The sequence below is a fragment of the Vulpes vulpes genome, chromosome 5, assembly GCF_048418805.1.
Source record: "Vulpes vulpes isolate BD-2025 chromosome 5, VulVul3, whole genome shotgun sequence".
Taxonomy (NCBI): domain Eukaryota; kingdom Metazoa; phylum Chordata; class Mammalia; order Carnivora; family Canidae; genus Vulpes; species Vulpes vulpes.
The window spans coordinates 112,052,558-112,076,562 of record NC_132784.1 but is presented as its reverse complement, the minus strand read 5'-3'; the positions used below and the strand labels follow the sequence as shown (position 1 = coordinate 112,076,562).

The following is a 24,005-nucleotide window of genomic DNA, read 5'->3' as shown; positions in this document are numbered from 1 at the left end:
TTGTGCCAGGAATACTGACCTCACCTAGGCAGGAGAAGGTGATACCAGGGAAAATTTCTTCACAAACACTCTTTGAGTTGATTATAGAAGGAAGAAAGCATAGGGTGGACAGTGGGAGGAAGATGAGCCGATGTGGTGTTTCACACAGAGAGAGGACATGAAAGAGAACCCATTGGGGAATGTAGACTAGGTTCTGGGAGATAAAAGATGGTAGGATCCAGTCATGAAGGAACTTACGAGCCATGCTTAAGGAATTTGGTCCTTACCCTGTAGAAGATGGAAATACAGTCAGACATGCATGTCAGGAAGGTAACTCTGAAATTGTTTGTACAGGGAGTTAGAAGAGTGTATCTTTGAAAGAAGTGATTTCTTTTAATGGAAGAAATTCCCCAGCATTATTTTTAGGCATTGTTTAAGCACACATAAACATTGAACTAAGTTCTCAAAACATTTCACACTTGTAGATTTACATCTATAAAAAGCAAAATAATTGTGGGCGCCTGGGTGGTTCGGTTGGTTCAGCGTCTGCCTTAGGCTCAGGTATGATCTCAGGGTCCTGGGAATGAGCCGAAATCACTGGGCTCCCTGCTCAGCAGGGAGTCTGATTCTCCCTCCTTCCTCCCCACCACCCCCTGCTCACGCTCCCTCTCTCTCTCAAAAAAAAAAACAAAAAACAAAAAAAAACCTGTGTAAAAACCCAAAATAATTGTATAACTTAAATATAAATAATTACAAAGATAATAAAACTTAACAACATGAATTGATGTAAAAGAATCCTGTTTTTGTGAAAGAGTTGCTAGTGACAAATGAAGGTGATGCTGACTCCCATGGTGCAGTTTCTTTCATTGTTTCCCGAGACATTTCCTTACTGTTGAGACATTTCATTCTCCCTCCATATTTCTCTTTGACCCACTAAGAAAACCTTTGTTCTATCTGATTAACAGTTGTCTGGGAGGAGGGGGAAAAAAAGTAATCATCCCTAATAGGGCTCCCCTCGTTGAGCAGTTACAGTAGTGCTACCTGGTAGCATCATAATCATAAAAAATATAATTATTGGCCCCCAAATTGCATGACAGTCATGACACCAGAATATGCTTATGTCGGTTATGTTACCATCAAAGTGAGTTCACAGAAATAATTACAGGGAACTGATGGACTCCAGTATGAGAAATGCAGAACTAGAAGATTCATTGTTCATCCAGAACAAGGATTTTGTAGACAAGCCATCAGTGCCTTCAGTAGAGAGTCATTGGCCAGAGCATTTTAAGCAGTCAGAAATCTAGGGCCCAGAGGTCAGTAGATTTTTATTAATCAGTGATCTTAGAGATCCTTGATAGTAGATATCATTGTTAACAAACTATACCAATTATGTCATTTGTGAGATAAAGAAATATGAACTTGATGAAGACATGACTATTGCCAGAAAGGGTTCTGCTGAGAAATGTACTTTTCAGCCAAGGTAGCCAGAAAGTTTGTGCTTACTTCACCTGAGTCTTGTGATACGGCTTCTAAATACTGATGATCTCAGGAATTCAAGCTAGTTTTTTTTTTTTTTAAGTACTTATATTCAACTCTGTAATACTGTGAGTCATCAATGATACGTAACAAGACAGTGAACAATATTTGATTTGCTTGTATAGAATTCACAATTCTCCATTTCAAAGGGTGAAGGGAGATTTTGAAATGTTAATGTGGAGAGTCTCCTTCAATAATAGCTAACGTTTACTGAGAAATTACCATGTTCAAGGCACTGCACTAAACTCTTTACTTGGGGATCCCTGGGTGGCTCAGCAGTTTGGCGCCTGCCTTTGGCCCAGGGGTGTGATCCTAGAGTCCTGAGATCGAGTCCCACATCAGGCTCCCTGCATGGAGCCTCCTTCTCCCTCTGCCTGTGTCCCTGCCCCTCTCTGTCTCTCATGAATAAATTAATAAAATCTTTAAAAAAAATAAAAAAAAACTCTTTACTTGTATTAACTAGCTTCATCCTCAAAACAACTTTTATGAGATTGCTATTATTATATTGTTTATTTTATAGATGAAGAAAATTAAGCACAGAGAGGTTAAATAACTGAGTGGGGCCACATAGCTAGTAAGTAGCAAAGCCAGGGTTTGAACATGGCTGGGTAACTGCACAACCTTAACCACATGCTGTAGTGCCGCTCGTCTTCATGTTAAGGCATGCATAGGTTAGATTTGGAGACTGGTTCTGGAGACGTTGAATTGGCAGTGACTACTGACCAAAACACATGGCAGCAGGTGCCTCTATGTTATTTATTTCTGTGCCCTTCCTTGCCGAAGTTTAGGAGGAAGAATGAAGGAAGGGGATGGGAGATATTTGTCTGCTGTAGAAAGTGACTCTGGCAGGGTTCTCAGTAATTATATTGTAAACTAAGCATTTTATGCTGAGGGGAGGTATGCAGAAGTTGTGAATGAAGCCCTTTGGCCTAGATAACTTTAAGATCCATTGCAGTGTGGAGATGAGGAATTTCATAAACATAAGGGGATAAATACTCCCACTCATCAGAATCTTAATCCAGGATTAGCCTCATTGATTATATTTCTCCTAACATGCAGAAATCAGTGGGGAAATAAGTATTTTGAAAGGTTAAGATCGAGTCTGTATTTCGAAGTTACATTTATATCCAAGAGTTGACATATAACAGTTGCTTAATATAATTCTATAAATGGAACTCCTACATAGGACCATAGAATCCTTTCTTCAGGGGCATAGTTTCAGAGTTGGAAGATTTTTTTTTTTTTTAAGATTTTTATTTATTCATGAGAGATACAGAGAAAGAGGCAGAGACACAGGCAGAGAAAGAAGCAGGCTCCTCAAGGGGAGCCTGATGTGGGACTCGATCCCAGGACTCTGGGATCACACCCTGAGCAAAGGCAGATGCTCAACCACTGAGCCACCCAGGCGTCCCAGAGTTGGAGGATTTGTAAAGGATAAATCAGTCCACAAATTTGTAGGTATTCCTGAAATTAAAGTGATGTGTCATTATTTGGCATCAGTAAATGCTGAGCCCTGCTGTGCTGTGGAGAAAGGAGACACTGATCTGGAAGAGACAACACTACACAGCTGTTCCCGCCTTCCTCCACCTGTTAGCACTCAGTGTTAATTTCATGGAGTGAATCAAGGCACGCAAGTGCATTAATAATTTTTAAAAACAACTGCTGATTGCTGGTGGTCAGTGGGAAGAGAAAAATTAGGAGCTGTCATTTTCCCACCAGCTGCTGCTCTCATTAACAAGGACAAGAAACATATTATGAATAAATACAATCCTTACATCACACTAGATAGAAAAAAGAGCAGCTGAGTTTCCCCAAAGGATTTTATATCCTATTATCAGACAAAGAGAATAATTTCATATAAATGGCTGCATTAGTCAGTGTCACAAGTAGAAATAAGTTCCCACTTCTTTAAAAGAGCAACCAGAAGTGTTTTCTCTTGGAAAATGTTTTTCACATTAAAGAGAATTTCCGTAGTAGCCCTCTTGTAATCTTGTATCATTAAAGTTATGAAGGAAATCAAGATATGAAAAAACTGTGGTTGTGTTTCAAAATTTGATTTTCCTTTTCTGTTTGATCACCCTATCTAATTCCTGTAACTTGAATGTAAATTTGCATGTGTAAAAATGTATGTATATCCAAGTCATCTTTTAGGAGAAGTTTAATGTAAGTATAAATAGAAATTCTTTCTCTAAAAAAAAAAAAGAAAGAAAAAAATTCTCTAGCCAAAAAAACAAAAATACCCAACAACAACTAGTATCTAATTCTGCCTTTTCTTAATCTCTTCACGTCCAAAACTATTACCATGTACTGTAATTATACTTTCTAAAACCCTCTAGATTCTTCTCTCCAGCCCCATTGCCATCAGTCTGAATGAGGCATGCTTTACCATTTGGGTTAAATCAGCGGTCCCTCTTCCTTTATTCTCTCTGCATATCCACCACCACCGCTGAAGTGATCCATCTGTGTGGTTTGTTTTCCCTGCTTGAATCCTTCATTGGCTTTTTCATTAAATCCAACTTCCTTAAAATGGCAGAATGGGCCCTGCCTCCATAAGCTGGTCCTTGCTTACTTTTCCTGCCTCAGTTACTGCCACTTTTCCTTGTACCTTAAGATCCAATTTACCAGTAATTCCCCAGTAACACCCCCCCCCCCCCATAGACAACCACAGTACTTACACACACGTTTTTGAAAATATAATTCCCTTCACATCTTTGTCACGTTCCAGGACACACAGAAATTTCAGCCCCTAACTGGGGCTGAACACAGTTGACTTGAATACAACTTAAATTGCTAGTTAGTCTAAGTATCTTACTGTGGTGCGTGTGCACTTAAAGGTTTGATGCAGTCCCCAGTTCATGCCTCAGAAATAACTAAAGAATTTATTTTCCAACTGCTGGAAGTCCTGCCAAGCAGCCCTCCTCAAGGAATTGCCTTGTCTGCAACTCAGGCAACTGTGAAAGAGGCTTTCCTGGTTTCCCATGGGGTCAGCTGAGGCTTTGTGATTGCATCCACTTCTAACTTCTCCCTCTGTTCTGTCTCTTCCTTTTTCACAGTTCCTTTCTCAAGAATACTCCCTGATAAACTTCCTATAAGCAATCTCTATTTGCTGGGGAGACCAACCTATAACATGTTTGTCTTGATGATACTTTTTTTGTTGGAGATCTTGTACAGTTACGGTTTGCTAAAATCTTACTAATTCAAGGTCATTTCATCAGACAAGTATTGAGCACCTGTGCCACATGCAGTGGCAGCAAATTAAGACTTGCCCTATGTCCTGAAGAAGTTTACAGTTCAACCGAGGTGGCACATTCAGAACTATACTACAGCATCTTTAGAATAATCCTTTTTTGAACTAAACCTCAGTAATTTAAATATAAAGCCAGAGGCATGCACTGTGATGTTGCAGAGAACAAAAGGAAAGTATCTCAGGGAAGATGAAAATAAGCGGAGTGAAATTTTAGACTACAGAGTTTGTCTTTATGATTCTGGAAGCCTTTAGGGGAAAGGTTTTTTTCACTTTTTATTTTGAAATAAGTTCAGGCATCAGATGAGTCACCGTATCGAACTCCCATATACTTTTGTACTGATTCATCAATTTTTAACATTTCTCCACATGCTTTAACATTCTTTCACTATACACATACACATGCACACTATTTTTTGCAAACCATCTGACACTAGGTTAAATACATCATGTCACTTTATCCCTTAATACTGTAGATTTTTTTTGTTTTCAAAGATACTCATTTCTGGGGGATCCCTGGATAGCTTGGTGGTTTGGTGCCTGCCTCTGGCCCGGGGCGTGACCCCGGGGTCCTGGGGTCGAGTCTCGCGTCGGGCTCCCTGCATGGAGCCTGCTGCTCCCCCTGCCTGTGTCTCTGCCTCTCTCTCTCTCTCTCATGAAAAAAGACACTCATTTCTGTAACCACAGTACAGTTCTCAAATTCAGGATATTTGACCGATAGTTTAATCTTAACAGTCCAGATTCAAATTGTTAGTATCCCCAAAGAAGATGAGCTTTAAGAAGAGCCGTGGAGCATAACGTTTGCAACTCAAACTAAACCTCGTATGAAGTAAGCGCGGAAGACCTCAGAACTTTACTAACGTGATTAAAAAATCGTAGTGAAGGGAACCACTTTTGCCTTCCTAAGGGGAAGGCGTGGATACACCCAAGTTCCCAGTAAAGGTGTGACTTCAGGCTCCCCGGCGGTGAGGGGCCGTTCAAGAGACCGTGTGCTCGGGCTCCGGGTCCGGGTCCGGGGTCGTGCCCCTGCGTGCGCTCCTTTGGGAAGCACATCGACTTGCTGCTGGGTGTTCACTGTGCTTAAGTTCAGCGCTGTTCTCCGGAGGCTTCCCCCCTGCGCAGGCTTCCCGCCTGGAGGTTGCTGGGGGGACGGGAGCCACGGGGCCTGAGCCCCGACCGTGACCCCGGGACCCCGGGAGCCGGGCTGCCGCCGGGGCGTCGCGGGGCTGGCATGCTGGGCATGCGCCCCCCACCCCCGCCGCGGGCCGGGACTCCGGGACGTCATTTCCGGCGTGGCTGGGCGTGGCCTGCTGGGAGTTGGCGGCGTGGCTGGAGCCGCGGGATGTGCGGGGGAAGTGGAGCCGGGGACCTGGTGTCCAGCCTCGCCCCTCAGCCCCGCTGCTGGAGCTGCCGGGAATCCGCCGGGTGCCCGCCCCGGAGCCCCGTGGCCGCCTCTGCAGACCCGGGCCTCGGTCGGATGCCGGCACGGCCGGGGGCGAGGGGCCGCGGGCCTCGGGTGGAGCGTCGGGGCCGGTGAAGCGTGAGATGGAGCTGCCGAGAGACCCGCGCGGCCCGGGGCGGGGGACAGGCGGGGGACGGCGGCGACTTGGCGGTGTCCATCCAGGAGGGCGACGGCGGGGCCAGGCTGGCGTCCGAGACGCTGAGGTGCCCCCAGGTGGAGGGTTGTCGCCTCCTGCCGCTGAGGCCCCGGAAACCAGCACGTGAGTGTGCGCCGCTTCTGCGTGTCCGGGGCGAGGAGGCGCCTCGCCTGGCCTGGCGGAGTCCTCACCAGCACGGACGGGAGCACCGGGAGCACCAGCGCGGCGGCCTCCACCGAGGACCGTTCCCCGCCCCCTCCCTCAGGATGCGCCTCCCTGGCGGAGTCCTCACCAGCACGGACCGGAGCACCGGGAGCACCAGCGCCGGCGGCCTCCACCGAGGCCCGTTCCCCGGCCCCTCCCTCAGGAGGTGCGAGGCGCCGAGCTGCTCGGGCAGCCGCAGGGCTGCTCGTGACTCCACGGGTGGTGAAGCGGCTGGAAGTGCACCTCGTGTAGTGCCGGCTTCTCTTCACACCGGGCTTACGGGGTCCTTGTTCCTTGCTTTTTCTTTCGCTGAGAAGACGGGGACAGACCGTCTAGTGGGAGGCGGTGGGGCTGCTGAAGGAGAAGGACTGCCGTTTTTAGAAGCAGTTTTGTAGACGAATGTTGGCCACGGTTTCTTTTTTACGGCATCGGTGACATTGAATGGCTTCAGGGGTCACTCAAAGAAAAACCTCAACTTTAAAAGAAAAGTGAAATGAAGCCTTGCCTAAGGTTCTGCTATATGTTACGTTGTTCAAACCTCAGAAATGCTCCTTTTACCACCATCGTTTGTTTTTTGCAAGGAAAGGGGCTTAAAAGGATGAGTTTAGGTCTTTGTATGTCTCCCGATTTGGCAGACTGAAATAAAACCTGGTTTTAACATTTAATAATGTACTAAGTGTGCTTATCTGAACTGTTATCTTAAGATATATAGGATTTCTGTCCTCAGTTGGACTCATACCGTTGTTATTTTTCAGCTGTGATATGTAAGAAAAACGAGCATGTAAGGAGTACCAGATCTTCATTGTTCTAAATGGGCAGCCACACCTCCCTTAGAACCAAGAGGAATCTGTGAAAACTGCTTCCTTGCACAACCTCTACCATCTCCACATCTTCTGGTTTCTTGTCACACAACTTAGAATTTCTTCTGTGTATTTATCTCAAGTTCCTGCTGTACCCTTTAAGCTTTATCACATTTACCCCCCCCCCCCCCATTGAATTTCTTCTCCATTCCCCTTTTGTCTCTTGAGATAATTTTTATGGCCTCTCACTCGAATTTCCATCTCATATTATATGGATCATTATTTAAATCTAAACACTCTAAAATGTGACTTGAGTTTTTCCCTCCTGCTTTTGCTGCCTGGTTGAGAGGAAACCAGTGTCTTTTCAACAGTGATCTATACTGATGATATAGAAGTCCACCATTCCCAGATTCAGTAAAGTGAATTATTGCACTCTGAGTCACCTCATGCATTAGAGGGAATTTCTTGCTTCTGATGTGATGAATCCTTTGTCCGTCATGGCTTTTGCTCAGAATTTTATGTTTTCTGATAATAAAGATGTTTTAGCTTAAGTATGTCTATTCAGAACACCTTTTAAAACAAAATTTTTTTTTAAAGATTTTATTTATTTATTTGAGACACACACACACACAGAGGCAGAGACACAGGCAGAGGGAGAAGCAGGCTCCATGCAGGGAGCCCAACATGGGATTCCGTCCTGGGTCTCCAGGATCACGCGCTGGGCTGAAGTTAGTGCTAAACCACTGAGCTACCTGGGCTGCCCCAGGACACCTTTTTTTAAGTGTTAATATTATTTGAAGATCTTCATCACTCAGAAACACCACCTATAGAAGTTACAGAGTAATACTTTTGGAAAAAGCATGAGTGGGAGTTAACTTTTTGTTATCTTTTTATTGTAGGAATTATGATTTCTGTGCCCAGTGGATAGCTTCATCTCTTTTTCCCATTCAACTACTTGTGCTCTTAATCCTCAATACTTTTGAAATGGTATACATACATAAGATCTTATTCTTTTAAAATGTTTTATAGTAATACTTTCATGCAATAAGTTATTTCTCAAGTGAGTTTTTGGTGGGAAAATTATGAGGGATTAAATTTACTTTTTTTGTTAGAGGTGAAAATGTATTTCCCATTGTAATTTCTTTCCTACATAAGATCTTCTGAACCAAGGTGACCATACAAGAGTCCAGTATCTATTTTAAAACTTATTTGTAGTTCTGCCTTTTTTCTTCTTTTATAATCTCTTTGTAGGGATATAGTTCTTGCTACAAATGCAGTTACCTTCTGAACTTGCTATGGATAGGGTCAAAACATGAATAATTTCATCTCTTCTTTTAACTGATCCTAATGTTCCCTCTCTCCATTTCCCCATTAAATGAGTGAAATCACTTTTAAAATCAGACTTTTTCTTCAGTAGTTCCTCTTCATCGTGTTTTGGTTGCCAAGGGTGAAAACTAGCGTGAACCTTTATGTACAGGCTTGACTCTACATGCTGTTATAAGAATGTTTCCTATTTATCAGCAAGAATTATTTAAGGTATAAAGCCAGAGATGCTTCCTTTTGTATGTTTTCAAGAAAAGAAAAAAAAAATTTTCTGAGTTTGAACTAGACCGCATTATTTATGGTGGGTAGTTTTTGTTTTTTCTAAGGTGGTAGGGATACCCATTATTCCTGGACCAGCCTTGTTTTCTGTGTTGGAACATTGTACATTTAGAGGTTGGTGTCCGTGTCTGGTAGGAAGCATCTAATGATTCCTGGCATTTCTTTTGCTTTCATTGTCCTTATCTGTTTCACCTGAAGGAGTGAAAAGACTCCATGAGGAAAGTGAGTTAGAGACATAAAATTCTGTTGCAGTCACCTTTTATTTTTAAAATTTCATAGTTTTATCTAGAAAATGTGCCTTGTACTTGGACTTGTTCTTACTGAAATGGATATGAATATTTTTCTATTCTAACCTGTATAGAGTAGAAAGATTTGTAAACTGGTTTAGTAGATACTTTATTTTCAAAGTAAACTGAAAAATGATACCGAGATGAAAGAAGTTTATTCTTCCATTGACCTTGTGAAAGGACTTTCAAATCTGATTTAAAACAGCAGCAACAACAAAAGATAGTGCCTGATAGAAAAACCTCTGTTTGCATTTGACATTCTCCCTCAAGAGTTATCTTTATTTCCCTTGTAAGGTGTTCTATCCAAATCATAAAAGTGCCAAGAACCCTACATCATTTTTAGATTTGGCAGGCATTTATTTGCACCCAAGTTTGTAATGGACAATGTAAGGGAAGTCCAAACTTGCTTAGTTTTCAAGCATAGTTAATCTTCTAAGGTTTAGAATACCTGTTCCATGCATTCAAAACTACCGTCTTTTGCTTGTTCATTTTACTTCAGACCTATGCGAGATTGAAACAGTCTCTAACATCCAGGCATGCCTTTTACTAAGAAAATACGCATGTCCTTTGTAGTTAAGAGGTTTTGGTATTTGTTTTTTCCCGTTTTAACAATGTATGAAACCAAATTGGATCTGGAATGCTTTTAAAATCCCTTCTGCAAAAATTAAGCCCTTTGTGATTTTCCCCTTTCTTGCAAATGGTTGCAAAAGCACTTACAATAATAGACTTATTTTATGAACTGGTATAAAAACATAGTTTCTGATACATATCATTTGCCTATTATTAGTACTTATAGCTCCATTTTTGTTCCTTTTAAAGAGAAAGCTGACTCGAGAGCATGTTTTGATGTTTTATTCTTAAGAAATAGTTTAAAAAACTTATTTGGGGATTAAATAATTTTAGTTTTAAATTCCTTTTGTAGTTTGTTAAAGCTTCTAACTCAAATTTGAAAACTTGGAAATTGGTAGATCTGGCTTTCAGAGTGAAAAACTGAGTGAAAATACTTTTCTTAAATCATAAATGATATAGAAGAAGTTTAATTTTAAAGTTCTTAAACTTTGGAGTGTAGAGGGTTTTTTAAAGTTACTGAATTGTTTATAAATTCCTGGGTTTGAAGAGGCAGCAGTTTTTATAGTTTTTAGGAAGTTTTCATGTGTCTACAGAATTTTTACCAAATGGCCTTAACCATTAATAGAAAACTATGTGATCAGTTTTAAAGTTTAAAAGAACTATCTCAACGCTCAGAAATTTGGAAAAATAACCAGGGAGAAATTACCCGTAACCCTCTAGGTCAAAATTATTGAAATGTATGTGTGGATTTCATTTATTTTAAAGAATACATATGTGTTGTTAAATCATTACAAATTCATTATGCATGTTTCTGTAGAGGATAAGCATTTGTATTTAAATCCGATCTTACCAATATTATAATTTCATTTGACTGATACCCAGATTCAGAGAGCAAGAAGCAAGAGATAAACCCCTTTCATTCTGTTTTTCAAGGATTCTTACGGCTCATAAGTATGAGAATATTTGTCTGAGTCAGGGATTTTGACTGGAGTGTAGAAAATAGGATCTGGTAGCCAGGAAGACATGTGCCTCCTAGGAGAATGTCTAGGTTAGTTTAGGATTTTACTATGCTATTGGGTTGGGAGCTCCATATGGCATTAGCAATACAGCTATAATAATTTTAGTGTTTAGTGCTTATCCCCCTCCCATCCCCCTCCCAAGAAAAGCATATTAATTACCTATAAAATATGTACAAGAAAGGAGTTATAGTATTTTATACTGATTAGATAAGTTATTCCTACTTGCATGATTTGTTGTGAGTAGGAGGAACTCCTACTTCCTCTGTCAGCATTTAAACATTTCTGAAAGATCCTATTGTGCACTGACATCAAGGCATTTTTTAGAAATTACTGATCTTTTTGAAAAAAACAAAGGACTCAGTCAGTTAAGAAACAGGTGCTGGACCAGCCTTGTTTTCTGTGTTGGAACATTGTACATTTAGAAGTTTCATGACTTATCTTTTCATCAACCGTAATAGATGACCATGCATTTGTCCGTTGCTTTCTTTGTTTTCTTTATTGTGCTAAGTCTTTTTTTTTTTTTTTAAGATTTTATTTGAGAGAGAGCGCACATCAGCAGGAGGAGGGGCAGAGGAGGGAGAAGGATAAGTAGACTTTGTGCTGAGTGTGGAACCCAACACAGGGCTTGATCTCCTGACCCTGAGATTGCGACCTGAGCTGAAATCCAAGAGTCAGTCTCTGGTCACCTAACCAACTGAGCCACCCAGGTGCCCCTGTTGGGCTCTAAGTCTTCAAGTTCCTAAAGGTCAATTTTCAGAATTTTATCAGTGAAGCTTAGTGAACCCAGTCACTCAAATTTAAAATGTCTTGCCTAGTAAACTAAATTTAACGAATTCTATCACATAGAGAATGTCAAATGTTGTTTTTACTTATTCATGAAAAGCTAAGAGGAGCTGATGAACAGGAGGTGAACCGACAGTCAGAATTAGATTCCTTTCACAATTTGGCTGTTTTAGCTTTGTTTTTTAACCTCAGTCTTATAAAGTTTTACAACATTATGTTGGGAATGATAATGTTTGTTTCAAATACTATTGCTTTCAAAGTGTAAGGCATTTGGAGAATTGTTGAATACAGTTTTCAATTTTGATTTTTTGAAATTGAGAATACTTTTGCCCCTGTTAATTTTACAGATGGAGAAATTCAGACCCAGAGAGTTACATAGTATCACAGCTCATTTGTGACAAAGCAAAGTCTAGAAGCCAGATCATCTTCCATATCAGGCTAGTGTTCTTTTCATTGCACTACACGGTCTCCCTATTATCAACAAATGAGATTATGTTAAGAGAGTTCTTTTAGAAACACGCAAACCAGTAGAATTCCACAAATTAACATGTCCTTATCAAGTGTGTTACGTATTCTGCAAAATTTAAGAGAAGATGAAATGTTTTTAAACCTGTAATATTTTTACTTAAAGATTGTGTAAAGAAAAACTTTTCAAAATCTAAACTTACTTTAAGTGTAATTTGGTTATAAAAATGATCCTTACTAAACAAAACCCAGGAGTCTCAGTACCTCCAGTTCCATATCCTTCTTAGGAGGAGTTCTGCTATACCATCAGCAATGTCTTTTGTGTTGGAGGATGGTGCTGTAAGAGCATTTGAGGACAGACCAGGAGCAGTATAATACAAGAATTTGTTTCTTAACTTTCTTAATACGTGGATTTAAAGTTTCCTACTGACCAATTCCACCACCCCTTCTCTTTACCACCAAAGAATTGCTAAGTGGAGTTGTTAACGGCTGCTGTTCTTAATAACCTACAGAATAAAGGGAGGAAAGCCGAAGAGCTGTAGTGTTTTGTTGGGGAGAAAGCCTGAACGGGCCATTTCCCAAAGGAAATTTATCCTGTAACGCTGCACTGTGTTCAATACAGTAGATACTAGTCTTCAAATGTAACTGGTCATTGAGATCTGCTGTAAGTATTAAAGGCACAGGAGAGTTTGAAGACTTAGTATACAGAAAAAGTAAAATACCTCAAATTTTTTGTCAATTACCTGTTAAATGATCATATTTTGGCTTTACTGGGTTAAATAGATTATGAAAATTTCACTGTTTCTTTTTACTTTTTTATTGTGTACTAGAAAGTTTAAAGTTACCTATAAGCATAAAGTTAGCACTGCATAGAGCTCAGATTTCTAAGATAATTGGGATGAGCCTTGAAGCTGAAACAAGAACTTTCTACAGTGGTATATTATGGGGACATGGTATTCCATTAAGTGTGGATGTTTTGATTTTTAGTAAATTTTTATTGGTTTTTCTGTCCAGTTCATAATATACAATTCAGTAAAAGCCACTCATGGAGAGTCTGAACTTTATTAACCAAGCCTTCTTAGACTCCAACTTGATCTTGGAACTTAGAATGCCTGAAGGAGTGGATGACTAGAATGCCCCATAAATACACTTTCTAAATATCATGTCTGTTACCCAGACTTTCAGAGCCTAGAGTACTAGTAATCTGTATGGCTACTTCAGGGCAGCTTTATTTTGCCTCAGAAACCAAGTAGATGGTAAGTTTGGCATCCTCTTATAAAAATTGAGACCCAGACTTTTTTGTGTGGATGAAAGAATAATGTACCTCAGATGCCTACAAATATCTACAGGTGAAGTCAGGCTGTCCCACAAGGAGCAACCTTTGAACACTCAAATCCCCATAATTCCACTGAATTCCCATAATACTGTTTCTTTATATTTTTATGTCTATGTTATATATCTTCTCTACTTAAGTTCCTTAAGAAGAGTGAAGAATTTTTTATTCACTCTCTTGGGGTTTTTCCTATAGGAAATTTATAAAGTATTTTGAATTAAATTGAATTAAACCAAAACTAGGTCAAACTACAGAAAATTGTTTCTCCCTTTTCTCATAAGACATACAATAAATAAGTGAGGCACTCTGCTACAATCGAACCTGCATGTGGATGTGCACCCAGACAACACAGTGTGAGATACCTAAAAATCTGATTCAGAATGAAAGGCCATTTTTCTGGCTTCTAATTAAACTTTTTCATGTCACAATAACATAAATGTTTTAAAGTACTCCTGGCAGCTCTCCTTGGATACTCCCAGTAATTTCATTAAGCCTATTCACCCGGCGAACAGCTGCAAGTTATTCCAAACATCTGCACTGAATCCCCACTGAAAACAACTCTCTCACCCCATTAACAACACCAGTAATTCTCTTATTATTTTTCTATCCATGAATTATGGAGAAATAAGCCTAGTATATCAAAGAGGGAAGAATCCTGAAAATTGTTTCTCAGAACTCATTCTCTATGCTCATGCACATGATGCTTTACCTTCCAGATTTCTGTACTTAAAAATTAATAATTTCCTTAATACTTGAACATTAATACAGTTTGTTAAGTAGTTAAAGAATTCTTTCAGATTTTATTAAGTTTTATTTGCTAATAAATATAAAGACTTAAAACGTTTTGCATAAAAATTATTTTGTAAGTTTTGTACAGTTCAGAATAAGTGTAGTGGACTCAACACACCACTCCCTTGTTCCTCTGCTTCTTTAATATTGGTGGATATTTTTCTTTGCTTTTTTCCCCTACGTTTATGCTGTGAGACAAGCACAAAATTATTGAACCCATTACCTCTGTATTCACAAATTATTCCAATACTTCTATTAGGCAGCCATCCAGAACTGAAGAATTAGACTATATGGTTGCCGTTCTGTGGAGGAGTAATACTCAATTCTGCTTATAAATAATGAACAGATGGCATGAAAAAAGACCTCCTAGAAAATCATTTTTATGAACCTTATGAACAGAGGGTTAATATTTCCATTAAGAAGCCATTAAGTCAGATATAATTCTTTAGCATTCAAACTCCACATTATTATATTTTATTTATTTAGTTTTAAAAGTATTTTATATATTTATTTGAGACAGAGTGAGAGAGAGAGGGCATGAACAGGGGTGGGAGGAACGGGGAGGTAGAAGCAGACTCCCTGTGGAGCAGGGAGCCCAACACGGGGCTTGATCCCAGGACTCCGGTATCATGACCTGAGCCAAAGGCAGACACTTAACTGACTGAGCCACCCAGGCACCCCCACATTATTGCACTTTATTATAAGAAGTCTAAAGATGAAACAGTATAGTAGGAAGAATAAATTGATTTTGATGAATATAAATCTGTTTAAACTTTTATTTTTTTAATTTAATTTTATTTAAATTCACTTAATTAACACATAGTGTATTATTTCAGAGGTAGAATTCAGTGATTTATCAGTGATACATAACACCCAGTGCTTATTACATCATGTGTCTACCTTACTACCCATCACTCAGTGACCCCATCCCCCCCCCCTCCTCCAGCAACCCTGTTCATTTCCTATGGTTAAGAGTCTCTTATGATTTGTCTCCCCCTCTGATTCTGCCTCATTTTATTTCTCCCTCCCTTCCCCTGTGATCCTCTGTTATTTCTTAAATTCCAGATGAGTGAGAACATATGATAATTATCTTTCTCTGAGTGACTTATTTCACTTAGCATACCATCCTCAGGTTATATCCATGTCGTTGCAAATGGCAAGATTTCATTTTTTGATGGCTGAGTAATATTCCATTGTTTATATACCACATCTTCTTTATCCATTTGTTGATGGACATCTGGGCTCTTTCCATAGTTTGGCTATTGTGGACATTGCTGTTGTAAACATGGGGGTGCGGGTGCCCCTTCGGATCACTACATTTGTATCTTTAGGGGTCAGTACCTAGTAGCGTAATTGCTGGGTCATGGGGTAGCTGTATTTTCAACTTTTTGAGGAATCTCCACACTGTTTTCCAGAGCGGCTGCACCAGCTTGCATTCCCACCAGCAGTGTGAGAGGGTTGCCCTTTCTCCACATCCTCGCCAACTTCTGTCATTTCCTGGATTCTTAATTTTAGCCATTCTGATTGGTGTGAGGTGGTGTCTCATTGTGGTTTTGATTTGTATTTCCCTGATGCCATGTGATGTTGAGCAGTTTTTCAAGTGTCTGTCGGCCATTTGTAGGTTGTCTTCGGAGAAATTGTTCATATCTTCTGCCTATTTCCTGACTGGATTATTTGTTCTTTGAGGGTTGAGTTTGATAAGTTCTTTATAGATCTTGGATAGTAGCCTTTTATCTGATAAGATATTTGCAGATACCTTCTCCCAATTAGTAGGATGTCTTTTGGTTTTGTCGACTGTTTCCTTTGCAGTACAAAACTTTTTGTCTTGATGATGTTTAAACTTTTAGAAAGAAGATTAAGAGTATTGGCAACAATAAATGAAGTCAGAATAGCTTGGTTAAAGCAAGCAGATGTAGCTTATTAAAAGAGTATCTCCTTAATTCTATAGCACGTGCTAATATTTTGCTTTCCAAGTACACACATTGAGACATAAACCTAGCTAGGATGTGCTCGTTCTATAAAAATGTTTTGCAAAACAATCCTCAGCTCCCTAAGAAAATTTAAAAATTTGAAAATTAAAAATGATATTTGAAAATTGAAAAATGCAACCTTTGATAAAAGCAAAGGCTATGGGAATTATCCTAGTCAGAAATATTATTCATTCCTTTTAACTCTTCCATTCCTACTTCAGAAACCATTTAAATTTATTCAAAAAGATTTAATTTTAAAAAGTTCTGCCCAGGGCAGCCCCGGTGGCTCAACGGTTTAGCACCACCTTCAGCCTGGGGCGAGGTCCTGGAGACCTGGGATCAAGTCGGGCGTTGGGCTCCCTGCATGGAACCTGCTTCTCCCTCTGCCTGTGGCCTGTGTCTTTGCCCCACCCCCCCATAAATAAATAAAATCTTTAAAAAAGTTCTGCCTAGAACTTAAATTTAAAAGTCTGCCTAGGAAATAAATTTGAGATTTTTAGTATTATTCACAGTAATGCTGTGTTGGTCTCTTAAATTAACTTAAACATATGGTTATGTAAGAGACAGATGGATGTTCCTTTTAATGAATTAATGCCAGAATATGAGTATTCTTTTAATTATTTTAAAATTTTATTTATTCTTTTTGAAATTTCACTAATTTCTAAACAAAATTTACTCTGAAATTTTTAACTACACTGTGAGAGTGATGGCTAGTTTATTTTCTTAGATACAATTTTGATCTCGTCTCAGTAATTTCAAGAGACACTTAGTAAACCATAAAATTGTACTGATCCCTTGACTAGCATATCCTGAGGATTTATTGATTGATCTGTTAATTTGTCCATGCGTATATGAAACTATTTCTGTGTATGGTTGGGATCACAATTAGTATTAATGCATTCACTAACTTATGTTTGTGAGTACTTTTGCTGTGTACTTTTAGTAATAACATTGATTCGAAGTTTAGTATAAAGTTACAGTATACAGACCACTGTGTCAATTACCTCATACATTATTTTGTCCTGGTTATATATATATATTTTTTTTTTAATTAAGTAAACTATGCACCCAACATGGGGCTTAAACTCAGCCCCGAGGTCAAGAGTCCCATGCTCTACCTACTGAGCCAGCCTAGTGCCCCTATTCTGTCCTATATTAATTAAACAAACGTTACCCTTAACTATTATAAAATGAGTTTTTCTTTTTATCATGCATATGAAGTATATGTATATACTTAGTAATATTTAAAGCCAGTTAGTCTTGAATGACCAAGATATATTCTTCAGTCTCAGCCTTTCCCCCTCAGTATACTTAAGTTTGTTTTAGGTGAGCCACAGATTGGGTTTATATTCATAGTCTGGCAATACCAATGTAGCTATTTTTTGTTTCTAGATTTGGACTTGTTCTTAGATCATTTTAAACAGCTAAGTTATATATACTCACTTGAAATGTAGTGGTTTAAAACTGCCGTACAAGAATTTTAACTTACTATTTTATATGGTGAGATTTTTATATTTTTATATTCTGAGAGTTGTCAGATCACACATTGATCATTCTTTGATTTTCTGCCCGAAGTAGAGTCATACATGTATTTCACCTCATGTAACGATTCTTGATTCTCTTTAGGAAAAGCTGTATCCTGGAAACTGTGGGAATAAATCATAGATTCAGAGATTTATAGGACAGTTTCTACAACTCATGACTTAAAACATATAAGAACAATTACAAATATGTAAGGCTTGTCTATATGTACTTTGCCCTTAACACTTTAGTTTGTGCCTGTGTTAGAACTGTTCATGCGAATGCATTTTGGGGTCTATCCATAATACTGAAATAATTCTCTATATTCATGTGAAATTACTTCAGTTTACCTTCATTTATAATCACCCCTAGTTCTTACTTGTCATTCATATAAATTAGAGGGTATAAAGATCTGTGATGACCATTTTCCCCCCAGTATGTTTAGCATTCTGATCTTATACCATTCAGAGTGATGTTAAAAGTAGCAACTTCCTGATTAGACACCAAACACTAGACATACACAGAGCGCAGAAATTTTATATTAAAGACATATATGACTTGATAGAATAAGTATGTTTGCAAAGTTGCTGATGGATATCGATTTCCTTTTATTTAGGGATATCCCAGAAACTCACCCAGGCAGTGGGAGGGTTCCAGTACTCTTAGCAATATGATAAGCTCCCTTTCTTGAGTGAATTGTATTTTCCAGTTTGAAGATCTCAGTGTCTTTTTCCTTGGCAATTTTAGAAACACTTATGTTGATTTGATGATTGTTGCTATGTTGGAATAAAATTGTTGTTGATAGAGCTGGGTCTAAGTCCCAACTGGGCCTCAGTTTTTTCAATTGAGGGCATAGACTCCCTGATCCATAAGAGTTCTTCCTGTCCCGTGACTCTCTGCTTTTGCTTCATACAATTTCTGTCATATTTTGGTTGACTTTTTGAATGTAACAGAAGACCTTCAAGAAAATCCCCTACATAAGACTTGACCAAACCTGAGATTTTAGGGGTTGCGGGGAGATGAACATAAAACCTTCAAAGAGGAAACTGTAAGCTGAGTTATATAAGGTGAATAGGTATTCTCAGCACACAATAATAAAGAGCAAGGGCATTCCAGACTCAGGGAACCTCACTGTAAAGTTAAGTATCCATGAAAGAATGTGGTGGGAAAGAAAAGGAATAATTTGAGTTAGAATTTGGCAAGTATTTTACAGGATAAGGTCAGAGGAGAAAGTTGGGCCCAGATTTTTAGTTTATTAGCCATCACCTTTTAGTTAAATATACTATATTTATATGCTTTTTGAATATCAGAGATGTAGCAAGAGTTGGGAGATAAGAAAAACTTCAAAATTTTAAACCAAACTACTTTGGGTTTTTTTTTTTTTAACCTTTTAGAAAGCAGCAGTTTAGTATCTTTGCTTAATAATTGTGAGAATGTTGAAGAAAAGAGAGGGTTAGGATTAATCAGTTAAATATCTTTACTTCCTTTTGTTATCTAGCATTCACTTCTTAGGCATTTTCCTTTTTTTTTTTTAATAGTACCTATTTGTTTTCCTAATTAATAGGCATTTAGTTCCTTTTTTAGTTTATCACTCCTCTTGATAATTAGCCTAATACTCCAGTCAGTCATTTTATTTAGATTGTCATCGTATATGTCTTTTGAGCTCTGTGTTAGTAGGTGGATTTTCCATGATCTTCTGTGAAGTTAGAGTGCACAACCATTTTATAGTTGTAAAAAGTATATCTATAGCTGCAATTTCCTAATAGAAGGAAATTCTTGTAAGGGCAAAGATCTAAACCTTAAAGAAAAAAAATCTAAAGAAATCCCCCTTCCCCAAAATACCCCTCTAAAAATAAGGGGTATTTTGTAAATAAGTATTACTTTATTCTTGCCTACAACTCTTTTCAGAGTCTTTATTAATAAGAATGCTCTTGTGTGTGACCTAGCATTCCAGGGCAGGGCTGAACACATCTCATTTCCTCTAGCTTCACCATTAATTACTCATATCAGCACTTGTGTAGATCTCACACTGGAGAGAGTAAACTGCAGCTTAGATTCTTTTTCTGTTTTTAAGTTTTATTTTAATTCCAGTATAGTTAACATACAGTGTTACAATAGTTTCAAGTGTACAATAGAGTAATTCAGCAGTTCCATACATCACCTGATGCTCGTCACAAGTGCACTCTTTAATCTTCATCACCGGGCAGCCCGGGTGGCTCGCAATTTAGTGCAGGGTGTGGTCCTGGAGTCCTGGGATCGAGTCCAATGTCGGGCTCTCTGCATGGAGCCTGCTTCTCCTTCTGCCTGTGTCTCTGCCTCTCTCCCTCTCTCTGTGTCTCTCATGAATAAATAAAATCTTAAAAAAAAAAAAATCTCCATCACCTGTTTCACCCATCCCCGCCACCTCCCCCTGTAACTATCAGTTTGTCCTCTAAAAGTCTATTTCTTGCTCCCGGCCATCTTGGCGGTTGCTGTTGGTTGGGGCCGTCCCGCATCTAAGGCAGGAAGATGGTGGCCGCAAAGAAGACGAAAAAGTCGCTGGAGTCGATCAACTCTAGGCTCCAACTGGTTATGAAGAGTGGAAAGTACGTGCTGGGGTACAAGCAGACCCTGAAAATGATCAGACACGGCAAAGCGAAACTGGTCATCCTGGCCAACAACTGCCCGGCTTTGAGGAAATCTGAAATAGAATACTACGCCATGTTGGCCAAAACTGGTGTCCATCACTACAGTGGCAATAATATTGAATTGGGCACAGCATGTGGGAAATACTACAGAGTATGCACACTGGCTATCATTGATCCAGGTGATTCTGATATCATTAGAAGCATGCCAGAACAGACTGGTGAAAAGTAAATCATGCAAAATTTTTCTTTAATAAAACTGGCCAGAGCTTGTTTTAAAAAAAAAATAAATAAAAGTCTATTTCTTGATCTCTTTCTCTCTCTTTCTCTCTGTCTCTCTCATTTCCCCCCTTTTGTTTTTTAAATTCCACAAATGAGTGAAATCATATGGTATTTGTCTTTCTCTGACTGACTTATTTTGCTTAGCATTATACTCACTAGCTCCATTCATGGCTGAATAATATACACACTACATCTTTATCCATTCATCGGTCAGAAGGGGACACTTGGGATGCTTCCATATTTTGGCTATTGACAGCAATGCTGCTACAAACATAAGGGTGCACATATACCTTTGAATTAGTGTTATTGTATTCTTTGGGGAAATAAATACCAGTGGTGCGATTGCTGGATCATACATAGTTCTCTATTTTTAACTTTTTGAGGAACCTCCATACTGTTTTCCACAGTGGATGCACCAGTTTGCATTCCCACCAATAATGTACCAGTGTTCCTTTTTCTCTACATCCTCACCAACATGTGTTGTTTCTTGTATTGAGTTTAGCCATTCTCATGGGTGTGAGCTGATATCTCATTGTAGTTTTAGTCTGCATTTCCCTGATGATGAGTGATGTTGAGCATCTTTTCATGTGTCTGTTGGCCATCTGGATATCTTCTTTGGAGAAGTATCTATTCATGTGTTTGGCTCATTTTTTAATTGGATTATTTGGTTTTGGGGTGTTGAGTTTTACAAATTCTTTATATATTTTTGTTATTTTAGATGTGTATATCTTTATATATTTATTGGATATATCATTTCCAAGTATCTTCTCCCATTCCATTATGTTGTTGCCGTTTAGTTTTGCTGATTTTTCCTTCAATGGGGCATTGTATTTTAATATAGTCTCAGTTTATTTTTGCTTTTGTTTTCTTTGACTCAGGAGACATATCTAAAAAGAAGTTGTTTCAGCCGATGTCTGGGAAGTTACTGCCTGTGTTCTTTTCTAGAATTATGGTTTCAGATCTCACATTTAGGTCTTTTGTCCATTTTGAATTTATTTTTGTGTGTGGTATAAGAAAGTGGTCCTGGGGATCCCTGGGTGGCTCAGTGGTTTAGCACCTGCCTTTGGCCTGGGGCATGATCCTGGAGTCCCGGGATCGAGTCCTGCATTGGGCTCCCTGCATGGAGCCTGCTTCTCCCTCTGCATGTGTCTCTGCCTCTCTCTCTCTCTCTCTCTCATGAATAAATAAATAAAAATCTTTTTTTTTTTAAAAAAAAGAAAGTGGTCCAGTTTCATTCTTTTTCATGTTGCTGTCCAGGTTTCCCAAAATTACTTGTTGAAGAGACTTTTTCCCCATTGGATATTCTTTCCTACTTTGTCAAAGATTAATTGACCAGGTAATTGTGGGTTCATTTTTGGGTTTTCTTTTCTGTTCATTGATCTATGTGTCTATTTTTGTGCCAGTACCATACTGTTCTGCTTACTGCAGCTTTGTAATATAACTTTATGTTGCCTCCAGCTTTACTTTTCTCCTTCAAGATTGCTTTGGTTATTTAGGGTCTTCTGTGGTGCCATACAAATATTAGGATTGTTTGTTCTGGTTCTTTTAAAAAATATATTTTTTAATCAAAAATTTTTAAAGATTTAATTTCGTTATTTGAGAGAGAGAACACATGCACATAAGCCAGGGGGAGAGGGAGAAGGAGAAGCAGGCTACTTGCTAAGCAGGAAGCCTGACGTGGGGCTCAGTCCCAGGACCCCAGGATCATGACCTGAGCCAAAGGCAGATACTTACTGAGCCACCCAGGAGTCCCTGTTCTAGTTTTGTATGAAAGTGCTGTTCGTATTTTGATAGAGATTGCAGTAAACATGTAGATTGCTTTGGGTAATTTAGACATTTTAACAATATTTGTTTTTCCGATCCATGGGATGTCTTTCCATTTCTTTGTGTCCTCTTCAGTCTCTTCAGTATTTTATAGTGTTTAGAGTATAGGTCTTTCAGCTCTTGGTTAGGCTTATTCTTAGGTATCTTAATATTTTTGGTGTATTTATAAATGGGATTGTTTTCATAATTTCTGCTGCTTCAATACTGGTGTACAGAAATGCAACAGATTTCTAGATTTCTCTACATTGATTTTGTATCCTGTGACTTTACCAAATTCATTCATCAGTTCTAGCAGCTTTTTGATAGAGCAGCTTAGATTCTTATTACATTGTTCTGAGTGTTTCCAAAGATAAGTGGTGGGTGGTGTCGTAAAATGATGACTTCTGTTTCTTAGGGGCATCTGTTTTACAGCTGAACTCTGATGAAGATAGTAAATGATTTCCAATTAGCGTGATTTCCTCCAGTTGTGCTTCTCATAGTACTGTTTTTCTCTTTTTTCATGTTATTGTTTCTGATGAACATATTTTTCAGTTGAGTGCTCTTACTATAACTTAAAGCAGAAATTGCTTACATTACAGAAAGGGAATTTAATGGAAGGCTATTTTTAGTTCATAAGACTCTATGCAAATACTGGAGAACTCAGCCCAGAACAATGGTGAGAACCAAAGAAGGCCACAGAGCCAAGAGCACAGCCATTGTCTCAGCTCAAGAAGTTGAGTTAGGACAGCCCAACACTGGCCACCCCTACAGCCACTAGCACTGCTGCCACTGGCATCTCCCATTGCTGCTGTGAATTTAAATCTAAATTCACTAATGCCTAAGACTTTGAATTCTAGGTAAGTATCTGATTGGCCAGCTTCGATCACATGTCTGTGTTGTAGTTGCTGGAGAGCTGGGAGAGAAATTATGTCTGTCCCCTTCAGACTTCTGCAGTTAGAGATTTTTCCTCACAAAAACCCACAAGTAGACAAGATATTCAAATGCTGGATAGCCAAAACCAACAGCCAGTACTATAAAAACTAAGTTCTAAATCTTAAAAGTTTAGGGAAACTAATTTGAAAGTCACATAGCCAAAATGAAAATGATTTTGTAAACTCAGGAATGTACTCCATGGCTTACTTTACTGATATTAAATATTAAGAATATTAAATTTAAAACTTGGCTTTGATCTCTCCTGCTTTGTACTGTGTAATATAGGGCCTTAAATGTCCTCTTCTCTCCTATCTTCTCTAGACTCCTATAACGTTGGGATTTATGAAGGTAGCCTGGTGGTCAGACCACAAGAGACAAGTGGACATAACACTGCTAACCCTCTTAGTAGGAGTACATTTCTAGGAGTGAGATTGGTCTCAGCTAGACCTAGAGGGATATTAGGAGTAGTTATGACCCTGGGGGGATGAAGTAGGGTGAGAAAAATACAAGCAGAAAAGCAAACTGGGTTGGCCAGGGGAAGGGTGAAGGATAGGGAGTGTTGGCTGGGGTGATGGTGGGGGTATTTTGGGCCACAACAGATACTGAGTAGCTGGGCCAAGCTGGTGATTGGGAGGGGCGGGAGACATGCAGTGGAGAGAAACA

The 24,005-nt window shown here is 39.0% G+C and overlaps 2 protein-coding genes across 2 annotated transcripts in view; both read left to right on the top strand.

Annotated features, from left to right (window-relative positions):
* ATF6 (activating transcription factor 6) overlaps positions 1 to 24,005 on the top strand; it is a 202,928-nt gene that overhangs the window by 114,024 nt on the left and 64,899 nt on the right. The gene's annotated exons all lie outside the window — the stretch shown is intronic.
* On the top strand, positions 20,134 to 20,609 carry LOC112914299 (large ribosomal subunit protein eL30). The gene has a single exon (XM_025991245.2). The coding sequence runs from the start codon at positions 20,209 to 20,211 to the stop codon at positions 20,554 to 20,556; it is 348 nt and encodes a 115-aa protein (XP_025847030.2). The 5' UTR covers positions 20,134 to 20,208; the 3' UTR covers positions 20,557 to 20,609.

What these genes read in the sequence shown, in the direction of transcription:
- LOC112914299 (XM_025991245.2), top strand. Translation starts at nt 20,209, where the DNA reads ATGGTGGCCGCAAAGAAGACGAAAAAGTCGCTGGAGTCGATCAACTCT.